Raw genomic sequence first — 18,397 nt, 5'->3', positions numbered from 1 at the left:
AGCACACTAAAAGACCGATCATACTTTACTTAGTACTGGTATTTTTCTGCCATACTATTTAGTCTTAAAGACATCCTTTTTTTACTGGACTAAAAAATCTTAAGGGACAGAATTGAATTAGAAAAGTAGAGTGTATATTTGGACACCTTAACATATTTTCTCAGGCCTAAAGAAATATGCTGCAACTAGAGAAAGTTTTAATTGTGGGAAACAAATTGTCTAGGCTATTGTTTGTTATACTTCAATATGACTAGTGTTTCTTCTAATTTGAGGTTCCATTGGGAAAATAATATGAATATTTATGTAGAGTAAGTTTTAAGACCAGGATGTGTCTCTTGCCTTCACATAACTAATGAAATCTGGTATAATTAGATGGCTAAGAATGTACCCTCTGGTGTTAGGATTATCTGTTTAATTTTCTGCTCTAACATATTACTTAATGTCTCTGAGCTTCCATTTTCTTATTGGAAAATGGAGCTAACGATAGTGCCTATTTCTGTAATATGTTTGTGAGGATTAAGTGATATTCATTCACATAAAGCTTTTAACACAGTACCTGCCACATGGTTGGCAATCAAATATTAGATGATGATAATTATTTCTACTCATACAAAATTCATCAAAATTTGTTAAAAATTATAGACCATATGTTTAAAATAATATCAACTTCCATTTAACTTTTTATGAAACATATATACAGAAAAGTATATGTAAGTGTACACCTGATGGATTTTCACAAACCTAACACCCTGGAGCAACCACCACCAAGTTGAAGAAACAGAACATTACCAGCATCTCATAAGCTTCCTCATGCTCCCTTTCAGCCACACAAACCCACTTTCCTGCCTCCTAATAGCATCAGTTTGTTTTGCCTGGTTTTGCCCTTTACTTAAATGGAATCATATACTCTGTGTGTTTGTGTCTCTGGGTTCTTTCATTAACATTCTGTTTGCATGTTCATCCATGTTGTTGCATGTACTTGTGGAGCATTCATTCTCTTTATTGTTTGGTATTCAGTTGTAGTAAATATTAGTTTATTTAACTGGTCTGCTGTTGATGGGCAGGGGCATTGTATGTGTACATACATATGTACACATATAATTATATATACATATATATACAGCTACATATACATATATATGTATATAGTAGGTGCCTCCGATTGGAATGCTGGATCATATTTTGTGTGTACATTCAGCATTAAGTAGAAAATGCCAAACAGTCTTTTGCCCATTTTTTTTCTATTGGGCGCTTTTGTTTTAAGGGGTAGTGAAATTATCAATCTGACTTCATGTTTCTTAAAATATATTCATCAGACATTTGGTAATAATTAGTCAACTCTTAAAGTTACGTTACAAACTGCCTTCCCTATCTTTTTTAATTTTTTTTATTTTTTAATTTTTTTTTAAAGATTTTATCTATTTATTTGACAGACAGAGATCACAAGTAGGCAGAGACGCAGGCAGAGAGAGAGAGAGGAGGAAGCAGGCTCCCTGCTGAGCAGAGAGCCCGATGCGGGACTCGATCCCAGGACCCCGAGATCATGACCTGAGCCGAAGGCAGCGGCTTAACCCACTGAGCCACCCAGGCGCCCTCTTTTTTATTTTTAAGATTGATTTATGTTTAGAGAGAGAGCACGTGCATGGTAGCAGGAGAGGGAAGAGGGAGAGGGAGAGAAGCAGACTCCTCGCCAAACACTGAGCCCAGTACAGGGCTCAATCTCATGACCATGAGATCATGACCTGAGCTGAAACCAAGAGTTGGTTGCCTAACTGACTGAGCCACCCAGGCGCCCCTCAAACTGCCATCTATGTCTTAAGCTCCAAGTTGAAAAGGAACTAATTTTATTTAATTACTTACAACTAGTGATGGCTATTGAAAACATAGCATGAATGGAAGTAAATACTTCTTGTTATGGGAAATAAAAAATAGAAAAAGAGGGGTGCCTTGGTGTCTCAGTCATAAGAGAATACAATTCTTGATCTTGGGGTCATGGATTTGAGCCCCATGTTGGGTGTAGAGATTACTTAAATAAATAAACTTTTAAAAAGTATAATAAAAACAATTGGTTAATACTTCTGAGAAGCAGTATAGTATAGAGGTGAAGAACTCAGACTCTGGTGTTAGACTGCCCAGTTCAATTCCTGCCTCTGGTACTTACTAGCCATGTGGCCTTGGAGACTTGCCTTAGATGTCTGTACCTCAGCTCTCTGCTGTAGAATGGGGATGATAGTAATACATACCTTACAGGATTGTTGGAAGTATTGACTAAGTTAATATATATGGTTAAAAAAATAATAATAATATATGTGGTTAGTAATATTTATAATAATGATGTACACTTAATAGTATATGTAAAGTGCCCAGAAGAATACACTGCACTTAGGAAATGCCATTTAAATGTTATTTATTTATTTTGGTTGTTGTTTGTCATATTGCATCCATTCAGCATTCAACTGAGGGCTTAAGCCTTTACATCCACTTCATCCTTCATGCTCCTCTATTCCTCGAAGTTCAGCTGATTACCCAGGCCTGTGTCCAGTGGCCCTGCTATGGCATGCTCTTGCCTTCCCCACCATAGAACCTACCATATAGTTTCTTAATTGCCTCTTGACTTGTATGCACCATCTTATTGTCAGTTTTTTGTGGGCCGGGATCATCTTTATGGTGTCCTGCACTACATCCCTCTCCCCACTATTTAGCACATAGTGAATGTTCACTATTGAATGAGTTAATTATCAAATCATCAAGGGACAGCTAAGTTAAGCTGCACTGACAAGAAAGAGCAGGATTTTATGGTTCTTTTTCTAAATAGCCTTCCAGTGTGCTGAGATAGCTCCTTGTAGTAATTACAAAGCTGTGAAGTAGCTCCTAAAGTAACTGTTAAAAGGACTCTGTGAGCTGAGAGGTTAGAGCAACACTTGGGAATCAGACTCAGGGAAACTGGTGGAGTCTGAATAGCAAAATCTCTACATTTTTAAGGTAGTTAAGTTATAAATATGGGTATATTTTTCATCTTTTATCAACAAGTACTTGGCACCTACTGTTTGTCAGACTGTGCTAGGCTCTGGGAATAAAAAGAACAAAAAAGAATGATCCTAAACATTTTAAAAGAAGAGACAGATGGTAGACAAGTAAACAAACAGTAATTATAAATTGTGATAAGTTTAGGTACTTTTAGAATAAATGAACATGATGATGTAGTAAAGTATAACAGTAAAAACTATTAGGGGAAAAAACTACTTTGGTAGTATGGTCAAAGACATCTCTGAGGAAGTGGCATTATTAAACCAAGACTTTTTAAAGTATCTCTTTCACTAAAGTATTAGCTTTTTGAAGGAAGCATCTTTGTTGTTTATTGCTGTATCCCCATTGCCTAGATTCCAACCTTGTATGTAAAAGGCAGATTGCTAAATATGTGAATGAGTGAATGGTGAGAGGGAAGCAGTATGTGAAGAGCTGGCAGGCATCTTCCATCACTATCACTTATCACTATCACTATCAAAAAGAAATTATGGCCCCATCACTTCTCTGGTAATCCTTCAGAGGTTGCCAGTCAGCTCTAAGATAAAGGTCATGCTCACAAGACCCTTCATGAACTAAAATCTTTTTTTTTTTTTAAGATTTTTATGTATTTATTTGACAGAGAGAAATCACAAGTAGATGGAGAGGCAGGCAGAGAGAGAGAGGGAAGCAGGCTCCCTGCTGAGCAGAGAGCCTGATGCGGGACTCGATCCCAGGACCCTGAGATCATGACCTGAGCTGAAGGCAGCGGCTTAACCCACTGAGCCACCCAGGCGCCCCCATGAACTAAAATCTTAACTAACTTCATCTCCACTGCTTCTTCCTGGAACTTGATAGTCAAGTAATATTTTGCCCTGACTATACCATTATATTCACATCTTTGTGCTTTCTGTATGCTACTCCCTTTACCAAGATTCTCTTTCCCTCCTTGTTTTCCTGGAAGATTCCTGTTTACCTCTCAAAGCCTGGAGTAGGTACCACTTTCTCCAAGAGACTTTCATTGATAGTCCCTATACCCTCATAAGGGAGCTTTTATCATACCTGGTAACACATTATACTATTCTTTTTTTTTTTCCAATTTATTTATTTTTAGAAAAACAGTATTCATTATTTTTTCACCACACCCAGTGCTCCATGCAATCCATACCCTCTGTAATACCCACCACCTGGTACCCCACCCTCCCACCCCCCGCCACTTTAAACCCCTCAGATTGTTTTTCAGAGTCCATAGTCTCTCGTGGTTCACCTCCCTATTCAATTTACCCCATTATACTATTCTTATTTGTAAGTTGTATTTCTTTATTGACATAGCCAGCATTCCTACTGGACTATAAGAAATGTGCTTTTGAAGGCAGGACTGTATTGATTCTTCTATGGATTCCTATTACCCAGAGCAGTGCCAAGTTCTTAATTGGTAGCTAATATATATTTGAATTGAACCATCTGAACACTGAATTTAAGATGATGGCATTTCATAGTTTGAATTCTGTTTTGTAGTTTTTAATGAAAACTAGATGTGTAGTAATAATTTCCTAAGTCTAATCCATTTTAAATTTTGTTCCATTCCTCATCTAAAATTCTGGTGGCTCTTAAGATTATCATTTTAAGTTTTTCATAATTTATAACATTAGTCCTTAAGGAAAAGTAATGATATGGATGCTGGGATACTACCACAGGCTAGAAATAGGACAGCCCTATGTGAAATCTGTTCAGATTTTACAAGGAAACTGTAAAATTTGATTGAAACATCTCCTATCCATATATGTACTTATCATCATACCAAATGATTCTTATACTCTACTGTGAATGCTTCAGGGACACCTCATGTCAGGGAAGAACTTTTAATTCAAACAAGTTAAAGTTACACTTTAAAAAAGAATAGGCCATTAAAAAAGAATGAGAATAAAAGAGAATAGGCCATTTTGCTAAGTAGGGAAGTATTTCAGTCCTTGGAAGTATTCACGAGGGAGTGGATCTCAGAAACTTTGTCTGAAGGTTCCTACCTCCCTGGGAAGTTATGTAAGTTATGTCTAAGATCTCAACTTAAGATTATGGGAAACTTTTCTGACCTTTTTCTGTTCTGTTTGCCTGTGTTACTTCTCATGCCTTAGAAGTAATTTGGGGGTTTCTTATGCCATCAAGATTTGATTGTGTGAAACAGACAAGGTAACCTAAATAGACTCTTTTACATCCTAAATTGTGATGTTTGGTCAGGTTAGAGTAACAGTCTGTAAAAAGCCAGAACAGTTATTTTACATTAGCAATATGGAGGGAGGCATACTAGAGTAAAACTCAAAACACTTGCATTTTAATATCAGCTCTGCCAATAATTGTGCAATCTTAGAAAATTCCCTGAGCCTCTTGGTATGACAGTTTCCTCAGTCCAGACCTCTTTCTACTATGCCAGATTGTTGCCTTGTTTGGCATAGGATAGGTTGCACTGATAAACTAATACTGTTATTACTGATGATGAGGCATCAAGAGTATGGAAAGCTTTGGTAGGGAGTTAGCAAGCAGGATGAAATACTTGAATATAAAAACTCCATTCATGACTCTTTAGGCCTTTTCAAGCAAAACCTTGCTTTTAATTGAAAAAAATCAAGAAACAGTACAGTTAAAATATAGGACATGATCAAGAAAAATCTCAAGCCATTTTTAGTTTAAAAGGAAATTCTGTGAAGTAAAGACTAAAAGAGACTGAAAGCTTCTGTTTACATGAAATTAGAGACATAAAACTGAGGGTCCTTGAGATGCTAGGATGACGACAAGAGGAGCAACTATAAACAAGTTCTGTGTAAGGAAAGTGCTATTTAAGAAATGAACTGGAGGCTGGCCACACTATGGGAATAAAAACTTAAGAAATGGAAACAAGAAATAACTCTATGAAGAAATTACTCTTTGAGAAAAGGAGACTCTGCTTGCCTTGTCAATACTTTATAATTTTACAGGAAGTGCTCCTATTGGTTAGCTTTTTAAAAGCCAAAACAAAGTAGTAAAAGAATGACTTGTTGAGCTCATTGATATATTTGAGTAGAACATAGCTGGATCCTGTGCCTATGGTTTAATGTCTTACTCAAACCAAGTGAATCTTGGACATCCTTCCAAAAATTAAAAATTTCTAGACACTAATTTTCAAACATCAAAATTTTTACTAATAGAAAATATATGTATTAAGCCCTTTTTGGTTGGGGGGGTATTTAATTTTTCTGTAAAATACAAAGATGCAAAATTTTCTAGTTCATATTTTTCTCATCATTAATATAGAGGGCAAATATTTTTCAATCTATCAAAGAAAGGTATGAAGTTTTTAAATATACTCGGTTTCACTTCTTTAATTTGAAAATAAGTTTTGCCTTCATAGAAGAAAATGTTTTAGTTTTTTTTCTGTTCAGGATGAAACTGTGTTTTTCTAAACATGATAGTTTATGAGATTGAAAAGAATTAATAGTTTTCTCCTTTTGTAGTTCTACTTGTCTAATTCTGAAAAGGAACGTTATGAAAAGGAATTCAGCCAAGAAAGACAACAAGAAATTTTGAGAAGAGCAGCAAGGGATTTGCCTATCTACACCACATCAGCTTCAAGGAGTAAGAAAAATCAGTCTTAAGCTTTCCTTTCTGAGGAATTTTTAAAATATGGTTAATCCTTCCAAGATACATCTGCATGATTTGACAGTTAAATGGATATTGTGATTGCTACAGATAACATCTGCAAGAACAAGATTTTCCTGTGTTCTGTATTCTGTGGTATTTCAGATATACACACACATGTACATTTATTGATACAGATTTTTTTAAGAGGATCACTGTGAGCCTGTTTCCTCTGCATTTTTTTTTCCAATTGAACCTCATCATTAAAAATGTCACTTGTTATTCTTAGCAAACCATCATTTAGAAATTCTCGTCTGAATTTGAATATTGTGTGTCATCACAGAGTCATTTTTAAAAAAAACAAGAATGTGCTAACTTAGAATGGAGAGGAGTAAAAGACACAAGGGAGGAGAATCCTGTCAAGTTTTAAGACCAACACTCAGAGAGCCAAAATTTGAACTCAGGTTTATCTAGTTCCAAAGATGTTGGTATTTCCACTCTCCCACTGCCTACGTGGACATAGGTGACTGCTGCAGCACTTCCCTTTTCTTAGGGAGACAGTCTTACAATAGGAATGAATTTATGAGTGGCCACTGTAGTCACTTAAGTATAGGAAATTGTTTTAAGTTATATACTATGTATCTCATGAGTTTTGTTCAAATATGGGATAATATAATAGCTAACAATTATTCTGTTCTGAATGTTTTACACATACTCATTTATTTATTTGTCAGAGAGAGAGCACAAGCAGGCAGAGGGAGAGGCAGCAGGGAGCCTGATGTGGGATTTGATCCCTGGACCCTGGGATCATGACCTGAGCCAAAGGCAGAAGCTTAACCCACTAAGCCACCTAGGTGTTCCACACATACTCATTTAAACTTCATAACAACCCTGTGAAGTAAATGCTACTGTCTTCATTTTACAGTTAAGGAAACTGAGACACAGAGAGGTTATAACTTGTTCAAAGTCATATGTGGAAAAATGGATTTAAATCTAGTTGCTCTGGTTCTAGAACCCACTATGCTGCTGAACTCCAAGGGGAAATAAGAGGAGTTTTACCTTTACGTGCAAGTTGTAGCTAAGGAACGTGACTACGTTTGTACAAGATTTGAGGAGGAGGGTATTTGACTAACTTTTATTTTTTTCATGCACTTAATACTATTCTTTTTTGCATGACTAATACATTGGTGTACATAACAAAAACATGAATTTCAAGCCAGACCCTAGCTTTTCCATTACAAGTGTAGGGAGAGTCACTAACTTTCTAAGTTCTTGTTTCCTTATTTTATTGTTTTTTGGGGGGGCTTTTTTTGAGAGAGTATAAGTGGTAGAGGGCAGAGGGAGAGCAAGAGAGAGGATCTTTTTTTTTTTTTTTTAAGATTTTATTTATTTATTTATGAAAGAGAGAGAGGCAGAGGGAGAAGCAGTCTCCCCACTGAGCAGGGAACCCAATGTGATACTCCATCCCAAGACTCCAGGATCATGACCTGAGCCAAAGGCAGACACTTAACCATCTGAGCCAACCAGGCACCCACAAGAGAGAGAATCTTAAGCAGTCTCCATGCCTGGCATGGAACCCAATATGGGCTTAATCTCACAACCCTGAGATCATGATCTGAGCCAAAATCAAGAGTCAGATGCCTAACTGACTGAGGCTCCTTTGTTTCCTTATTTTGAAATGAAGATAATATCTGCATCTTTGGGTTAGTAGAAATATTTAATTAAATGAGATATATGCATTTAGTGTAGATCTTGGTATATAATAATAAATTTTCAGTAAATGATGGCTAATATAAAATAATCCTTTTTTATATTCAACAATGAAAAGTCTGAATTATAATAATTATTTCTACTTACAGTTATTTAGATTAGATGTTATTAACCCAAAGTCCAAGACTTCAGAGAATTTATGAATTTGGAGATAATATGCAAAGTTGTGGGTACATATAGTTTTTAGAGTACCCCATTCATACCAAGATAATCTGATTTTCAGAGCAGTATGTGTGCCCCAAAGAGTTAATAGCCACTGATGTAAAATCTTTCCTCTTAAGTCTTTATTATTTTTCATTAATTATAATGGCTTTCCTCTAATCTGAATAATACCCTTCATCTATTCAGTATTATACCAGAATTATGCTGTACACTTTACTGGTGATTATTTAATCCTCAGAAGAACTCTGAGGGAGGTGCTACATTTGTCTTCATTTTAGAGTTGAAGAAATGAGGCACAAATTAAGTGTCCAAAGTCCCCAAATGATAAGATCTGAGATTTATAGCTTGCCTTCCTTTTTTTTTTTTTTTAATTTTCATTATTTATTTATTTATTTATTTAAAATATAGTGTTACTAACCATAGTCACCATGCTGTACATGGCATTCCTAGAACGTCTTTTGGGGGGTTTGTTTGTTTGTTTGTTTAAGATTTTATTTGTTTATTGAGAGGGAGGGAGAGGGAGAAGCAGGCTTCCTGCTAAGCAAGGAGGCTTATGCGGGCCGGATCCCAAGAACCTGAGATCATAACCCAAGCTGAAGGCAGATGCTTAACCAACTGAGCCACTCAGGTACCCTCTATAGCTTACCTTCTGACTATAGGCAAAATCCCTGCTCTTGAGCACCATTTTATACAGCATTTCTATTGCTTAGAATTCCAAACTTTGGGAGTTTTATCTTTTATCTTATTATAGAAATAATATCCATTCATTCTTCTAAAAAAATTTACAGAAATACATATTATATAAAGTAGACCTTTCATGGACCAGAGACAAATGAAAATGATGGAGCTGTCTTCACAGGGAGGAACTGAGGGCTAGGAAACAGGGATGGGGAGGCTTTTCACCTGGTTCCTTTTTGGGCTTTTTTGAACCATATGAACTAATTACTATCTATTCAGGAAACAAAATGAGTCTTTCTAGACCTTCTCCCTCCATGGTGTGGATCCAACTGATACTTCTTTCAAGCTTTGTCCCACAGTTTCCTTGCATCAGTTCTGTGCTAAAACACTCTTATCTTTCCCCATCTTTTTAATTGTCTTTTTCTCTGTCTACGACAATTATTTTTTCCTCTCTAAATCCAGTTTAAAGTTTTAATTCAGTGTCTGCTTCTTGGGCAAGAAATGATTTTTATTTTTTTAAAGATTTTATTATTTATTTGACAGAGAGAAAGACAGTGAGAGTAAGAACACAAGCAGCAGGAGTGGGAGAGGGAAAGCAGTCTTCCCATTGAGCAGGGAGCCCAATGTGGGGCTCAATCCCTGAACCCTGGGATCATGACCAGAGCTGAAGGCAGACACTTAATGACTTGAGCCACCCAGGCGACCCTGATTTTTTTTTTTTTTAAGATTTATTTATTTTAAGGAGAGAGAACAAGCATTCATGTGTGTGCGAGGGTGGGGTTAGGGGTGGGCAAGGTGCAGAGGGACAGGAAGACAAGCAGATGTGCCACTGAGCAGGGAGCCCAACATGGGCTCCATCCCAGGATCCTGAGCTCATGACCTGAGCCCAAATCAAGAGTCAGTCACTAAGTGACTGAACCACCCAGGTGCCCCAAGAAGTGATTTTTTTTTTTTAAGTCTGCTCTGAACTTCTCTAATTCTTAACTTGTAGGTCACAAATCACTGCCTCATAGTTATTTCTGTTTATCTCCCCTCCTCGACCTTATTCTAAGACTCTGGCAGTCAGGAATTTTTCCCATGGCCTCTAACAAAGTGTCTCATTAAATAGGCCCTCAGTAGGTGTTTGTTGAATGAATCTCTTCCTGGGTTTCTTCCATAATTGCTGTTTATGCGCTTTTTGCGTGTCATTCTCAAGCAGAGGCAGTGCTAATCTTATCTGTATTGTGCTAATTTTAGTATAAGTGCTGTCAAAGCAGGCACTGTTTATGCACTTTTAAGTCTCCCTAGTTTTCTCTCCTTTACTGGTTTTCCCCATCATAGTCTGAATTTATATTTTATCAGAAATAATAATTACTATTATTATCCTAGTAACACCTGCTTTATTGAGAATCTGATATGTTTTAGGAGTTTTATATTTAATCTGCACAGTAGTCCTTTACACTTGGTATTATATGCACTTACCAAAGAGAAAATTGAGGCTCATGGAAAGTAAGTTACTGCCCCAAGGTCACAAGCTAGTAAGTGGGAGAGATAGCATCCAACCTAACTGGGACAGAGTCCCTGCTGATTTCAGGACCATGTTGTGCCACCGCACCTTTACAGACTGGCTTTTCCAAAGCATATCAGTTTCCTCTTGGTATCTGTGTTCTCCTCCTTTCTTTTTCGTTCCTTGTTTTTTTTTTTTTTTGTTTGTTTGTTTTGTTTTTTTTAAGATCTATTTATTTATTTGAGAGGGAAAGTGCAGGGCTCAGGGGGAGAGGGAAAGAGAGACCCAGCACGGGGCTCCATCCCAAAATCCTGAGGTCACCATCTCAGTTGAAGTCAAAATCGGTGGCTGCACCACCCAGACACCCCTGGTCCTTTCTTATATTTATGTAAAGATTACTGACCTTTTTCTTCTCTTCTCTTCCAGTTTTCTCCTATAATGCTTGCTTCTCCACTTAATAATTCACAACCAGTTCCTTCCCTTCATTCTCAGGTATACATCAAAGTATATGTCTCTTAAAAACAGCAGTTTGGGTTCAGACTTTGTTCTAACCGCCATTATATTTTCTCTTCCCATTGAGTTAGATCCTCTTATAAGCCTTCTGCACCCAAGTCCTCTTTTTCCTTCCCAGCTAAATACCAGGCAACTGGCTTCTATTCTCCCTACCCAAAGTTCAGTGGCTCTTGTCATTCTGGCTTCTTGAAAAGCTTTCTTTGTTGTGCTTTACTATTCTAGTTCTATTTCTGCATCCTTGAATGATTATTCTTTCTACTAAATTTCTTTTAATTTTTCTTTTTCTTTTTTTTCAAGTTTTTTTAAACTATTTTTTTTAAAAAGTTTTTATTTATTTGTTTGACAGAGAGAGATACTGTAAGACAGGCAACACAAGCAGGGGGAGGAGGGAGAGGGAAAAACAAGCATCCTGCCAAGCAGGGAGCTCAGTGTGGGACCTGATCCCAGGACGCTGGGATCATGACCTGAGCTGAAGGCAGATGCCTAATGACCGAGCCACCCATGCGCCCCTTTTTTAAAGACTTTTTTATTTATTTGACAGAGAGTGTTAAAGCTAGAGAAAGTAAACAAGCAGGGGGTGTGGGAGAAGGATAAGCAGATTCCCCACCAAGCAGGGACCCCGATGCAGGGCCCAGTCCCAGGACCCCAGACCATGACCTGAGCAGAAGGCAGATGCCTAATAACTGAGCCTCCTAAGCACCCCTTTTTAATTTTTGTAATTCTTAACCTCACAAGGTTGCCTTGCCTTCATTCTTTTCATACTATTATTTCGGCTTTTGTTTTCACTTCTGGAACTCTAACACTAGCATATTGTGATCCTTAGTTTATTGTGTCTCAGGTTGTTTTCTTTGATAGTTTTTAGGAATGAGTTTCACTTTTTTGAATATGAATTAAAACAGATTCAAGGACATTGTCACACTAGCAGTTACTTGCATTCCAAACCCTTTCTTGTATGTCAGACAAAGGAGTGGAGTTGCAGCTGCACCTGGGGATCACTTGTCCACATAGAAGCCTACAATCTAGCTGCAGGAGGGCTGCAGCACTCTTCCTGATGTTTCAGAGAGAAGAACCTGCCGACCTGTCCCCCAGAGCACCCAGTAGCCATTATTCAAGGCTTCATCACTCTTCTTGGCATGTGTCTTCCCATTCAGCATCTCCAACTGAAGTTCATTTTCTGGGATAGTTGCACTGATAGATCAGTTTATTTTCTACGTACATGGGACTAGGTAAACTTGGAGTCCTCCTACTCCATCATCTTCCCTGGCTCCCACCAGAATAGCTGTCTTTTTTTTTTTTTTTTTTAGATTTTTTATTTATTTGTTAGAGAGAGCGCAAGCACAGGCAGACAGAGTGGCAGGCTAGAAGCAGAGGGAGAAGCAAGCTCCCTGCCGAGCAAGGAGCCTGATGTGGGACTCGATCCCAGGACGCTGGGATCATGACTTGAGCCGAAGGCAGCCGCTTAACCAACTGAGCCACCCAGGCATCCCCCCAGAATAGCTGTCTTTGAGTGACCTATTACCCAAACCTACCACCCAAATAAAACTGGATTCATCAATTCAAAATTTAATACCATCAATGATATTTGTCACATGGTAGAAACTCTCTAAATACTTCTTGAATGAATGAATGAATGAATGAGAGAATGAATAAATGAAAAACATCCAGCCCCACTCTCCCTGCTTCTCCCAGACTGAGTTTATTTCTGCCATGAGCAGCCTTGTTCATCTCAGCACCTGAGACTAGAAACTGAAGTTTGTTGATTCCTCCTTTTTCCTTGGTTCTTCTGTCTACTCAACCATCAGAATCCTTCAGAAGTCTTCCTCAAAGGTCTATTCAGTTTGGTCTCATCTCAGAGCAGAATTCTCATCTCATAATTTTGAGTGGAAGTATAGAGGAAAAAGAAAATAAGGTACTCCTGATCCTCATCTTACCACTAATTCAGCTGTATATAGCCTTAGGCAAATTACTTTCTCTTGATATTGGGGTGTTTTTTAATCTATAGACTGGAAAGATCAACTAGGAGATTTGTATGGTTCTATATAGGTTACTTTTTCTACATTGTGTGGTTTTATCTCCTTAGTATGAAACCCAGTGAGGTATTATAGAACACACCCTCAGTAGATTATATTCCCTTCATCTTAAAGATATTTTTGTTGAAATTATAGGAGTAATACCTGCCCATGATTAAAAAAAAATTTTTTTTAGGACACCAAATGAAATGTGAGGGGCACCTAGATGGCTCAGTTAAGCATCCAACTCTTGATCTCAGGGTTTGACTCTTGATCCCAGCTCCAGTCTTGATCTCAGGGTCATGAGTTCAAACCCTGCTTTGGGCTCCACACTGAGTATGGAACCTACAAGAAAAAAAGAAAGAAAAGTGAGTTTAACTTCACCCCCGCACTGTTCTCCAGGGGCACCCTGAATATCTTTGCAGGAATCTTTTATACTTGTCAGAGTATTGCATAACTTACGTACAATTGATTAATATATTTTAACAACCAGAGTGAATAGATATTAACCAATACAAATTTGGTTACCTGGAGAGTGTCTTTTAGCAGGTATGACATAATATGACTTCAAAATAATACTTTATTTCTCTTATATTGTTAATTCACATCTAGAAGGTGGATGCATCTTATTATGATATGTAAAGAGATAAAAATATGTATTCTTATGCCCCTTAGAGATGTGAAACATGGTACATATTCAGATGTTCAACAATTTGCTCTTTTTTCTACATGATATATTTGCATTTTTCCAACTTAGGGTACATGTGTATTTTGTATGAAAAATTCTTATTAATGTCTACAATAGCATTCCACTATAAGGGTGTATCAAAATGCTTAGCCATTTAGATAATTCAAGTTATTAATAGTGTTATATTATTCAAAACAATGCTGTAGTGAACATGTCTATAGAATTTTCCCGAAGTAGAAATCCTGGGTCAGAGAACACATACATCTTAAATTTTTATTGATATTGCCAAATTTCCTTCTAAATAGATTGTAGTACATGACATGATTCATGTGCTTTTTAGAGGGTATACGTAATTTAAGTTTTTATTTGAACATATTTTCTACGCTATTACTCTGTTGTTAGGATCACAAGTAACAGGCAACAACTTAAGCTTTTTAACTCCTTTCACCCCAAAAAGCTACCAGACAATATGAAATGGTATCAGAAATTTGTGCATTTTCCTGTAGCTTAAGGGCAGGACTACAGGAAGGAACTGGAACCTAGAATTGGAAAGCTAAAACTGGGACTCTCTGCAGCTTGTTTCTTCTTATTTCTGTATATTTGTTTCATTTTTAACACTATCTCCCAGCAGACAAGTTTTAATTTTTTTCCATTTCACCTGGCAAAATATCACCATCACATGTTATTACCCAGTTACGCAGCATGCAGCCATAATTCATTCTCAGTCCCAGTGCTTAATCCACAGGAGAGAGAGTGTCAACTAGAAGCGGGGAGGGTGGAATGCATGCACTCACATCCCAGAGGAGAGAGTGGCTTATAGATTAGGCAGATACCCTGAAAGAAGCCATTTACAATATCAAGTAGAGTATTTGCCATTTCAGTGCTCTAAATCTATAAATGTTTCAACTATTTGTGAAAGACCAATAGTAATTTGCCTTGTTGCCAAGTCAGTACAGTTTGCTTTAGAGAACAATTAGTGTCTAACTATAAATATGTTGTTCTCTATTCATCCATAATAGCCATAATAATGGTTTTTAAGATACTTTTTGATTTGTGAAGTTTTGGGACATTTCCCTCATGAATCTCAAAGATCTATTTGTCACTTAATTAAATTTCAAAAACCAAAACTTAAGGTTCTGTTCAATATACAGACTCTGATGGAACTCTTGCTCCACTGGACTCTTTCTCTTGAATTTTTTTTATCAGAGTACTTGAGCTGAATTGGGAAAACAAGTCTTACTTGATCTGATTTCTTGTTAATCTCTGACGTCATCCCTGACGTCCTTTTCGCCCTGTTCAGGTACACCAGGCCCTTCCCTATTCTTTAAACAAACTAAGCACACTCCCACCTCAAGGGCTGTCCTCTGCTTAGAATCCTCTTTCTCCTGGTGTGACTTACTAACCCCTTTCCTTTAATTTCAGTTTTCTTAAATGTCTCTGAAATTACAGTATACAGTATACCAATTCCCCTTTCCTGCTTTATTTATTTTTCTTATTAGCACCTATCATTAATATACTGTTTATTTTGTTAACTTATTTATTACTCCTGATCTCCAAAAGAATGTAAGTTCCACAAAGGCAGGGATTTAAGCCTAGAACAGTATCTGGCACAAAATAGGTGCTCAGGTTTTGAATGAATGAACATATAAATTGGGCAGCAATAACATATGTTAGAATTGAGTGGGGAAAAGTTCAGGGTTTTTATTTTTTTTATTTTTATTTTTTGTTTTGTTTTCAAAGATTTATTTATTTGTTTATTTATTTATTTGACAGACAGAGATCACAAGTAGGCAGAGGGGGTAGGGAAGCAGGCTCCCTGCTGAACAGAGATCCCTATGCAGGGCTTGATCTCAGGACCCTGGGATCATGACCTGAGCCAAAGGCAGAGGCTTTAACCCACTGAGCCACCAGGTACCCCTTGGGGTTTGTGGTTTGAAACCCCTTGGGCGTTGTGTCAGTTTTGCTATTTGGGATAGGGATGGGATATAAAAGGTTATGTTTTTGTTTTTCTTGAAAAAGCTATTCTATAATGTTAAAAACAAAATCCCACGGGGTGCCTTGAAACATTTAGACACTTCGTTTTTATATTTTATTATAGACACTGTATTATAGTAGGAAAAAGAACTTGAATTGGGACTCCATAACTCTGAGTTGTGCTACCTAACTGGTTTTTGACCTTGTTGAAGTCACTTACTTGCTATAGATTCTCTTTTTTCATCTGAAAACTGCTGGGCACTATTCTATTTCTGAGGTTCCCTTCTACCTCTTGACATTCTGATTTCAGAAGCTTTCTAATACACTTTGGTATTATTTTAAAATTATTAGTTGTAAATTTCACAGAATTATTTGTAAAAGAAATGAAAACAAATTTTACAGTCAAATTAACTAAGCTTGCACATCTTTCAACAATTTCCTTTTAATTCTTAAATGTAGCCATCAGATACTGTGAAAGATGTCAGTTGATCAAACCTGACCGGGCACATCACTGCTCAGCATGTGACGTGTAAGTATTACTTGTTTGTTTCTATTTAACCCTAGCACCAGAAGTTGATGACAGGAGAATGGAAGGGGAAGGATTATTTTATATGCTTTATACTTAGCAAGAACATTGTATCCTTTCCCTTTATTTGCTGTGTTTGCTGGGCTAACAAAAATATTTATATAAGCTAGAATATACCTTGAAGTAATCTTGGTTAAGAGTTACTATACTGGTTGATAGAATATACTTCTTACACTTACATTTAATTTAATATTGATAAGCAAATAAGTAATAACCCCCTTGAGGGAGATAACTTTATTTCTTAGATTAAAAAGACTGTCATGGAAAAAAAAGACGATCATGACACTTTTCTCATTTTTTTTTAAAGATTTTATTTATTTAACAGAGAGAGATCACAAGTAGGCAGAGAGGCAGGCAGAGGGAGGGGGAAGCAGGCTTCCCTCTGAGCAGAGAGCCCAATGCGGGGCACAATTCCAGGACCCTGAGATCGTGACCCAAGCTGAAGGCAGGGGCTTAACCCACTGAGCCACCCAGGCACCCCACTTTTCTCATTTTTTTTGTTAATATTAAAACCTAATAATCCACAAAAATACTGTTTTCAGTTACTGTCTGTGACATTGTTCCCAGAAAATTCTCTCTCTTTCTCTCTTTTTTTTTTTTCTTTTTTTTTTTTTTTTTGCCCTTAGCAGAGGGTAGTTGTTGAAAGAAAGATTCATAGTTTGGGAATCTCTACTGGTCCTTGAACTTTAGTCGGACAGGCTGTTTAACATTCTGGGTATTAATTTATTCATTTCATATATTTCAGCAGTCACTTCTTATTTGCCTGGAGATCTATTCCAAGACCCCCAGTAGATGCCCAAAACTGGATAATACCAAACCCTACATATACTATACATACATAACTATGTTTAGTTTAATTTATAAATTAGGCATAGGAAGAGATTAACAATAATAGCTAATAATAAAATAGAACAGTTATAGCAATATATTGTAATAAAAGTTATGTGAATGTGGTCTTTCTCTCAAAATGCCTTCTGCTATACTCATCCTTATTGTGATGAGATGAGGGGAGGTAAATGATGTAGGCACTGTGACTCAGCATTAGGCCACCGTTTACCTTCTGAAGTATGTCCGAAGGAGAATCATCTGCTGCTGGACTACGGCTGACTGTGGGTAGCTGAAACCAGGGGAAGCGACTATGGATAAGGGGAACTGCTGTATTTGAAATGTTCTGTGGTCTAACTTCATACAAATCTAGATTACATGTATTGGTGAAGAGGTAAATTTGGAAGGCTTTTTTTTATTATAAAAGTACAGTACTTCTTATCCAGGGAATGCAATTTTGTAAATTATGTGGAAAAAATAACCATCTATAAGCCTATCATTATTAATATTTTAACATATTTGCTCCTAAAGTTTTATTTTTATGTGTTACATATTTTTAATGTTATGTGTTTTATGTTTATGTGTTTTATGTGGTTAAAATAGCATAGGGATTTCTGTATTTCATTTTATCTTCCTCAGCTAATTTGGAAGCTGGACCTATCTAGTTTACCTAGTGCTGTGCGTACTACATCATATTAAAATGTCATTTGGCATGGTTCAAGGCATTTGGCTATGCTCAGCTGAATTGCCAGTATTAAAAATCATCTAACTATAAAAGGCCTTCTGGAAATACCAGAACTTTTCTCTAACCTACTGGGTTAGCTTTTCTTTACGTTTTTTAGAGAAGGAGGCAGGGAGAGAGAGAGGCAGAAGGGGAGGGAGAGAGACCATCTTAAGCAGGCTCCACACCCAGGATGGAGTCCAAAGCGCAGCTCAGTCTTACAACCCTGAAATCGTCACCTGAACTGAAATCAAGAGTCAGATGCTTAACCCACTGAGCCACCCAGGCACCTCTGGGTTGGTTTTTCTAAGATATTATTTGTAAAGGTAAAAATTTAAGCCAAAGAAAGAGAAAATTATCAGAAACTAGAATT

General features: G+C 37.0%; 1 protein-coding gene and 1 non-coding gene across 4 annotated transcripts in view; one reads left to right on the top strand and one right to left on the bottom strand.

Annotated features, from left to right (window-relative positions):
- The window catches only part of ZDHHC20 (zinc finger DHHC-type palmitoyltransferase 20), a 71,073-nt gene that overhangs the window by 29,142 nt on the left and 23,534 nt on the right, over positions 1-18,397 (top strand). For all 3 annotated transcript variants that reach the window (XM_044249407.1, XM_044249406.1, XM_044249408.1), the window contains exons 4-5: positions 6,489-6,609; positions 16,352-16,421. In XM_044249407.1, the coding sequence (XP_044105342.1) occupies positions 6,489-6,609; positions 16,352-16,421 (191 nt within the window). The remainder of the gene's footprint in view (positions 1-6,488; positions 6,610-16,351; positions 16,422-18,397) is intronic.
- On the bottom strand, positions 10,376-10,482 carry LOC122908081. The gene has a single exon (XR_006384872.1). It is a non-coding gene; the product is annotated as a U6 spliceosomal RNA (small nuclear RNA).

Source organism: Neovison vison, chromosome 5 (assembly GCF_020171115.1).
Source record: "Neovison vison isolate M4711 chromosome 5, ASM_NN_V1, whole genome shotgun sequence".
NCBI lineage: Eukaryota > Metazoa > Chordata > Mammalia > Carnivora > Mustelidae > Neogale > Neogale vison.
Note: the sequence above shows the minus strand (reverse complement) of the source record. Positions and strands in the feature narration are given on the sequence as shown.